At 39.7% G+C, this 9174-nt stretch overlaps 1 protein-coding gene and 1 pseudogene across 1 annotated transcript; both read right to left on the bottom strand.

Moving 5' to 3' along the window:
* Positions 1–859: 859 nt before the first annotated feature.
* LOC146487716 (uncharacterized) lies at positions 860–3945 on the bottom strand (annotated as a pseudogene).
* Positions 3946–7108: 3163 nt separating this feature from the next.
* On the bottom strand, positions 7109–9165 carry LOC146487717 (uncharacterized). The gene has a single exon (XM_085128844.1). The coding sequence runs from the start codon at positions 9065–9067 to the stop codon at positions 7454–7456; it is 1614 nt and encodes a 537-aa protein (XP_084984970.1). The 5' UTR covers positions 9068–9165; the 3' UTR covers positions 7109–7453.
* Positions 9166–9174: the final 9 nt, after the last annotated feature.

Here is a 9174-nt window from a genome sequence, read left to right on the forward strand (position 1 = left end):
CTGCTCTAAAATCAATGATTTGTTTTCAACTGTTTAGATGTAGTACACAACTTAATTAGTATTTCACAGCTTATACTGGAGAATATCTTAATTTCTTCAAAAAGACAGTTACAAACCTAATCCCTTACCCAGCTCAACTGCGCCTTCAAGATCTTGCAATATAAAACTTGGATCTATTTTAAGATTCTGTAGATTCAGCTGAAATATGTTCCTTAGCTACTTTTTTATGGAAACCATTCAAAACCAACTTTCTAACTAAAGAAGTTTTCAGCCTACCATTTTTCTTCTCAGATTCTTTCTACATTTCAAAGTATTTTTCTTTAATTGATTACTGTACATAAAATCCTTTATGGAGGCATTCATTTTCTTGCTTAATAACTCTTGAATCATTGTTGTTGGGATGAGTGTTGTCTTCTCTTGTTTTCCAAGGAGTGAATTATATTTTTTCTTCTCTTTGAAATTTGTTGGTATAAATTTACGCATCTCGTCTTCAGTGAGAGGCCTAATACTCCACAAAAATGAAATGTTTTCAATAGGTAGGGAAAATACCACCAAAACAATGACACATGACAAAAAAAGTTTGGCATCACCACCGTGTACATGTACTTCCTGGCTTGGTGTTATAATACACTTGAGAGAATTATTGGTTAAATAGGTGGTAAATGCCTCTTTTCAAAAGGAGCTTCTCCTCTGTTGGTTACAAGAATTAAGCACTGTCCTTGTCTATGTTAAGGGTTTCCGGAGAATGATTTAAAATGTTCTCCATGAGAAATTTGCAGGTATAAATTTATGCATCTCCTCTTTAATGAGAGGCTTTTTTGATAATAATCCACTCAAAAGAGGTGCTGGTAAAAGGCGGTTAATGTACCACCCTACACAACAACAGAAACTGCATCAACACAAATTTATACAGCCCTAGTCTTGGCCTTACAGTTCTCACTGACAAGCGTAAAATTACACTTGAGCGAGACATTGGTTAAAAGCGGCAAACACCACTTTACTCAAAAGCTGATTCCAGCACTGTAAGAACAGAATTAGGCAGCCAAACATTAAAGGAGATGTGAGGCCTTTTTTGGAACGTTCAGTGTCATTTTTGTAATATTTTCAATAAGTTATTTTGAACTCTGCCTTTTCAATTTTTGAGAGTTCTCATAATTTGCCCAATGTTGGTAACAAGGGTACTAATGTAAACACATCCAAAAGAATTATATTTTATGGTGTGCAAATATATTACTTTATGATATGTAATTATGAATTGCTTGCCGGCAGTAATATCATTTAGTCTAAAAATAAAAGAAACACACCTTGGCTGACTATCAGCCTGAGGATCTCTGCCCTTCGAAACGTCTAAAGAATCACCTTTGCAGTCACTGATCCGTGTAGGGTGTCACCAGTCTCAGGTACAGGCCAGCTAGGCAGCTAATAACTTTAGGAACTTTACTGGGTGGCCCATAACAGGAATCAGTGCTCCTAAGCATCTTTCTGTGAGGCACAGTAGCGCCTTCCCATCTACAGTATATATGCATGGTAAACTAAAAAGTATCATCTAAGTTTACCTGTAAGCTTATCTGGTTTTCTGTGAAGTGAAGTCAAATAATGAATTATTTCATCATGCAGGTCTACATCTGCTTTGGTAATCCCATAGGCATAGCAATGATATATTAAGTGTTCTCTTCACAGGAAATATAAACACAACAACCAATGTGAATTTTCCCGGGTTTTCGTCTCTATCTTTTGACAATAAAAACTATCGTCATTTGACCTTTGAGCTCATGCCATGGATTAAAAGGAGAGTTTCACGGTTCGGCGCATGTGCGAGCGATGACGTAGCTGCTGTCAAGCTTATTGTTTTTGGACCAATTAGAAGCGAGTACACAACATGGGATACGGCGGGCAAGCCTTATAACTTGCTGGCTTTGCTGGCATAAAATAAAACTGACCGGCCAATGTTTCAGTCACGTTTCAGAAAGAAACGAAAAGGCTGCCCATGTAAAACACATGAGGATTTTTGCAACGCTTCGTGCAAATGTGTCATGACATCCAAGAAATTAATGCCAGAACTTATGCGAACGTATACGGTTTTATTTTAGTACAATGTATTACATTTGATTACGCGCGGTTCGAAAAGCCGAGAAGCTCCCTCAAACTTACGTATTTAGGACCAGCATTTCATCAGCATTCAGTGATAAACTAACTACAGTGTGTTCGTTAGATAGCCTTATTAGGTGCGGTTACACCTGAGACCTCTTCCCCAAAGCTCTCTTGGGAAAATAGCTTGGGTTGGGTTCAGTCTGGGTTTTGATCAATTTCATGCTTGCGCGAAATCGTTGTCTATTTTAAACAGACTCATCCCTTTACAAATTTTCCACGGTTGGTGGACGTGTCTTGTTCACCATACAGGACATCTACATCCACTCCACTCTGTCCTCTTTTACTTCTGTGCTTCCATAGAGTCCACAGAACGTCAGGGAACGTCCCGTAGCCGGTCTCCTTTGACGATCCATCGACTAAAAATAAAATGTCGATTTTGGCGGCTAAAAAACTTTCAACTTACAAAAAACGAACTTATATTTACAAGAGGAAACACCAAATTACAAAAAGTGGAGAACAAAGAGCGGATGATGAAAAGAGAAAACAAAGAAAACAAAGAGCGGATGAACCGAAACCCAAATTTCCCGCCAAACGCACCTAATGCAATTAATTAGTTCGTGAACACGCTTCCGTCGATTGAACAGAATGCAATTAATGGCAAGATAATTTTCGTTCCCCCCAAAATTTAGAGGTTCTTTTGTAAAGTCTAGAATCGCTGCAGCATGGGAAATTTTCCTATTTAGTTTAAATCATGTAACCACACTAACACAAAGACCCAGACGCGACATGTCGTGCCAAAATGGACATCGCGTGCAGCAAATCTCGCCATGTGTCCTCCATGATCGTGATCTATTGAACTTGGGTTTTGTTGCGTGCTATCTTGTGTGAAATAATATTTCCCAGGGTGAAGACATGAAGTTAAGAGCCATGACCCGCAAGACCTCTTAATATACAGCTCGCTATACAAAGCAATTGATAAAGTTATTAAGCTCTTTATATTCGCTTTTGTATGTAGCTACTCACCGGATAAATTTGAAGCGTACTGGGGCTTCAAAGCCGTTGTCTGAGAGCCAAGTCTTGACCTCTTCGACCTCTTCAATAGTTTGAACCATTTTCTTTTGTTTCGAGGGGAAGGAAAAGGGAGTTAAACTCAGCTAAAGCGATTTAAGCAGACGAGAAGGACGGCTACAAAGGACACAAAAGTTTCGGCAGCAAATAGCGCTCAAATTAACGTTTTTACAAACTGAAAACTAGTTTTGCGGTCGGGCCTCGCGTGCTATTTGGTGTTTACTGAACCGGTGACGTTCGTAACGTTACCATAGTTTCCGCTCAAGTCTCCGGTTTTCTCGTGCTTCGCGCCAATTTCAATCTTTTCTCAAGCACGAGATCATGCAATGCAATGACAAATGATAATGTACACGTGTCCTTTTTAAGCTGACTTTCTCGGCCGTTCTTCTAAGAAGCTTCTTGGGCGTATTGAGTTCATTCACAGTCACGAACCGAACTTCTCATCTTCTCATAACATACGGTGATTGTGGTCAATCATTTCTAGAGAGCAAGAACAAAAGAAAATGATAACCGAACGCTCTGTTCTTGAATTCGAGGTTGAGGAAACGCAAGTGATGACGAGCGCGAATTTAATAAGGAGTAAGAAACAAAGGACTACATACAAGATGTCACGAAATTTTAGCTTTTTATTTTGAAACGAAGGAAGAAAACCAGCTCAGTCAATAACCCGGCTATAAATAAATGCTATCCTTGATAACACAGAGGATGTGGTTCAAAGCAGCGTGCAATGCCTCAAAGACAAAATAATTACCTGCTTGTCGAACAATAACATACAGATAGTGGAAAACTTTATTCATGGAATTAAAACCAGACAAATTAAAAGTAAATTTAAATTCAAGTTCCTCTTGCTTCATAATAAGCCGTATCTTTTAATGCTGAGGTTATGCTTACTCAAGAGTAAGAGGTCTAAGAGTCAGGGGCACCCAACGACAGTTTTCTCTCAGATCCTTTAAAACGCTAATTTAGGCTATCTGGAGTGCCTTTAAAGCTCTGTAGGTTTATTTTAGGCTGCGCTATAATATTTTTATCTGTTCGGTCAATCTAGGGGAACTTCAGTCTTTTCGAAATTACTAGGGCATTTTTGTCCATTTCCCGAAAACCTTAGGTCTTATTACCTTTCCGAAAATCTTAGCTGACCATTTTTCGGTACCCAAAACGACATTTTTATCAATCCGAAAACACTAGGCCTTAAATTTTCCATATCACGAAAGTTCGAGGTGAAAATTCCCCTCAGAAAATTGTAGGGGATTAAGGACCTTCCAAATAGATAATTTACCGAAGTGATCTGTTGGGTGCCCCTGAAGAGTAAAGGGACTCTAAAGGATTCAGTGACCCCTGAGTAGTTTTCTACTCAGTTATACGAGTACAGAATACTCTCCATAAAAACCACTCAAAATCAAGAGTACATTCTACTCATCCCTTTGAGTTCAGTTTAACATTTTACTCATTTTCTGAGTAAGTTTACTCAAAAAACAGAGTAAAAAAATACTTTACTCAAACAGCGAGTTGGTTTCACTCAGATGTAAAAAAAACGATGGCATTTTTTAGTGTGTAGGGAGTGAAAACGAATCGATGCATGTGGCTTTGACATCTGAGTTGATAAGGTATTAGTACAAAAGCTGACGTTTCGACTGTGCCAGCCCCTAGTCAAGCGAATTGCTATACCGATCTGATAAACTGGTGTTCGAAACATCGCTTGTTAAATTCTTTACGGTGAACAAAACTACTGTAACAGAGTCTCCACTCAAAACAAAACATTTGACAAGTAGTCATACGTTGACTGACACAATGAATCATGTTTAGCGAGGTGAATACTAAAACAGGTAAACGAAGGAAAGAATCTTCATCAACTAGCTCGTCAATGCAACTTTTGCGGGTTTCATGAAAAGCCTTGAATGGGCATCATCATGCATTGACCTTGCAAAAGATTTATTTGAATGAAATCTGCATTGTATACACCTTTAGGCGAGGGACGCTCTAAATCAGCAACAAATACAGCTGGTGTCGCCAACTGGGTCGCAGCAATAGTTAACTGAATTTAACTGGTGGCGAGAACTAGAGCCTATCTCCATACCAGCTAATCTCTTGTTTGTTAACTAATCTTCGCAAATTTTCATTTGTCCTTCATCAAACACGCTTTGATTCAGTACAGAGAAGGTTGTGTAATCCAACAGACTTACGGCACAAAATGATACATATGTCGATTTTCTAAGCCTGAAAAATATTGCAGAAATTTGCAAAATTCAACCGGCGGAGAGAAGGTTATAGGATGCCGCCATACTGGAATTTGAGCAATATCTTGAACCTTATGCATGGAGCCTTTCCTGAATGAAATTTATTGTCAATTAATATTTTCGAACTTTACTTATTATGCAAAAAATTTTCGAACTTTATTTAATAGATAATTAACGATGCAATTTGGGTTTTCATGCCTACCACCATAGGAAAAGTGATATGTGTATTAAACTAGGAAATGTTTTTTGTTACATACTAAAACGCTAAAAAAGGAAACCGCATTATTGGACTTTTCAAACTTCTAAGGTGGAAAACCTAGCTTGCCAGCAACAATTTCAAAGAGCGGCTACGATGGTTTACAGGTCTCTGCACGGGTTAGCTCCAAACTATCTTAATTCTAAATTTGAAAGGCGAGAAGACTCATATAACCTAAGGGACTCTGAAAATAAACTCAATGTGCCATTACCGCGCACAAACTATTACAAAAACAGCTTCAGCTATAGTGGCGCCATTCTCTGGAACAGTCTTCCTTGTAACTTAAGGGAAGCAGAGTCCCTTGGGCAATTTAAACGATTACTCAGAGAACTGTAAGGCACGGCATTCGTGGAAAGCAGCTTTTTTAATTTTATTTATTTTATTATTTTATTTAAATATTTTTATTATATTAGTATTAGGCATTTTTAAAGCTGACGAATTTTGTACCGTGGATAAATAAAGATTATCTTATCTTATCTTATCTTACAGTACTGTCCCTGGTTCAAACGTCTCACTTCTGCCGTAGTTCACAGAATGTTAAAGAGGCGAGTTTGACGCATGCCTTTGCTGTTTTTGTTCCTGATTAAGCCCCGGTGATTCAGTCGCTCAACATCATAAGAAAACTATTTGTCTCGTAGCGGGCTTTAGTAAAGTCCGTTTAAATCGTGGGTGTCCCGTCGGTCTCCTCTCGACTTTGTTGAACGTCTGTCACTCTTTTGACGCCGGCACAAGAAGACGACTTGTGGCAAGTCTGTTTTGTCTCTAGCTTTGCGCTTTGCGGCGTGTGCTTCAAGCTACAGCATCAGGAGCCAAACTAACAATGTTTTGATTATGTCATCAACGAAAACTTCAACCCAAAAGATTTCTCTTTAAATAGAAAGAGAAAGGGCAAAGGAGTAAGTGAAACTGTAAGACCAGAGGAAGCGACGGAGGTCGATCGGTCTCGCGCCATTTTTTTTGGGTAAACCGATATGGCGCAGATTTGTTTTCTAAGCCAGTTATGATACAATTTGGTCCCAAACCCTTCAGCTCAAGAGGTTCATCAAACATGTTGTATTCGTTTGGCCACCTCCTTCAACACTGTACAACATCATCCAAAATGTTTGATTCAAGAATGTCCGTGGGTGATGTTGCAATCGTTTGGCCGGGTCTTTGTATTTCAGGACTAAACTACCGACATCAGATTTATTAGTACGTACAATATAAAAAGCCTTGAGTTAAAAACAAAATACCGTCGAATTCAGTGACTTAAAAGCGATGGTCTGCCGGGTCTGGCAGCCGTTGATTGACTCTTTTAAAACTTTAGATTTTGATGACTTCAGATTTAAATTTTTGCTCCATCTTTAACAAAACGAACCTTTGTAGCATTCCGTTCTCTCCGGCGAGTTGTTATTTTAAAGGTTAAAATTTCTCTTCTTGATTTCTGAAGAGACAAAAGTACATAAAACTACAAGAAATAAAATGATTGTAAATGGTTTGAACCCAGGAGTCATGTCATAAGTACGTAAATTATGATCATCCGGGTGAGTGTAGTCCTGAGAAGGACTGTTTGTGGTGACTTTGACTGACGTTTCGACAACCTGAGCGGAAGTCATCTTCAGAGTCAAGTGAATTGTGGAACGTCAGTAGGTGGTATATACGTCTCTGGCTGTTAACCTGATTGGTCAACGAAGTCCAGATGTTATTGGTCGTTTGTCAGTAAGCCGTGATGTTATTGGCTGTGAAGACTGTAAAAAGTGATTGGTGCGTTTCGATCCGTCTTTTGTTAGTCAAAAAGTCCGTGGGTCTATTGTTAGTAAAATGTCTATTGTTTGTTTGTTTCGTTGTTGTTGTCAATAAGTCGTTTGTATGGTGCAGGTAGTTGTAGGCAACGGTTGAGTGGCGTTTGTTCTAAGTTAGTAAACCAGCTTTCCAGAGTGAGTCGTTGATAGTAATTTGTACAGTAGGTAATGCACTTGGCAGAGTCCCAGTCGATTCTGTGGTTCGTTTGTAAATGGTGCTCAGCAATGTGATTGTTGATATCACCATTTCTAGTTGCTCGTTTGTGTTCAGTCAGTCGTACGTTTAAATTTCTGCCGGTCTCACCAATATAAGTGGCCTGGCAGTCGCAGCATTTGATCTTGTAAACTGCTCCCTGTCTGCGGTTCGGTTCGTCTTTGTCCTTTACCTTCGTCAGTAGTTGTCGTAAAGTGGTTATAGGTTTGTGAGCTACGCGGATATTGTAGGGTTGTAGAATCCGTGCGATAGTCTCAGAAGTGCCCCTTACGTAAGGTATAGTTACAGTAGTTACGGGAGTCGCGTCGTTGTTTGTGACGTTAGGTTCAGTGTTCTTGTAAGTGTTACGTCTAACAAAGTCCTTGTTGTAGTTGTTTTTGTTGAAAACGTTGTCTAAGTAGTTGTTTTCGTCTGCGAGTCTGTCAGGTGAGTCACAAACCAGTTGTGCTCGCCTTGTTAAGGTCTGTATAGTCGTTGCTTTGTGAGAAGTAGGGTTGTAGGATGACTGGTCCAGTAGTCTGTCAGTATGTGTTGGTTTCCTGTAAACCGTAGTACTTAGTTTGTTGTCGTTGTTGTTACGGGTAACTAAGCAGTCTAGAAAAGGTATTTTACCATTTTCTTCGATCTCCTTAGTAAATTGTATGTCAGCGTTCTGTCTGTTAAGGTGTTCGTGAAAATCGTCGATTTCGTCTTTGTGTACTGCTGTAAAGGTGTCGTCTACGTACCGTAACCAGAGCGGTAGTGTTCGTTTGTAGGTTGCTAGGGCTTGTTCCTCGATGTTCTGCATGACAATTTCTGCTACAACAACAGAAACTGGTGAGCCCATAGCTGTTCCGTGTAACTGTTTGTAGTGCTTTCCGTTGTACTGGAAGTACGTGGACGTTAAGCAGAGGTTCAGTAAGTCCATTAAGTCATCTGTAGGCAGTGGCAGTTTTGTCGTGGAGTTCTCGATGGCGGTAGCAGTACAGTCTAGAGCCAGTTGAAGTGGAATACTGGTGAACAGTGATTTCACATCAAAAGACACAAGTTTGTGGTCGTCAGGTATTTGTACCGTCTTGATGGCGTCAATAAAGGTCTCGGTAGACTGCAGTTTGTGTCGGGATTCGTTTGTCAACGGTTTCAGTATAGTAGTCAAGTATTTGGATAGTTCGTAAGTCGGGGACCCACAGAACGAGACTATGGGTCGCATGGGTATGTTAGGTTTGTGTAGTTTTGGTAGTCCGTAGAGTTTAGGTGGTTGCGGTACGCGGCACCTCAGTCTGTTGTAACGTTGTATGTCAATAACGTCAGTTTTCTTAAGGTCAAGTAGTTTACTGTTGAGTTTACGTTGAAGTGATGGCGTCGGGTCTCGTTTCAGTTCTTCGTATGTCTGTTTGTCGTTAACTAGAGTGTCCATTTTGTCGTAGTAGTCTGTCTTGTCCATAACAACAGTCACTCGTCCTTTGTCAGCGGGGAGTATGACGATGTTTTCGTCAGTTTTCAGTTGTTTCAGTGCTTGTCGTTCGTCTTTAGTCAAGTTACTGTCAGTTA

Source organism: Pavona decussata, unplaced genomic scaffold, assembly GCF_977016875.1.
Source record: "Pavona decussata unplaced genomic scaffold, jaPavDecu1.1 SCAFFOLD_14, whole genome shotgun sequence".
Taxonomy (NCBI): domain Eukaryota; kingdom Metazoa; phylum Cnidaria; class Anthozoa; order Scleractinia; family Agariciidae; genus Pavona; species Pavona decussata.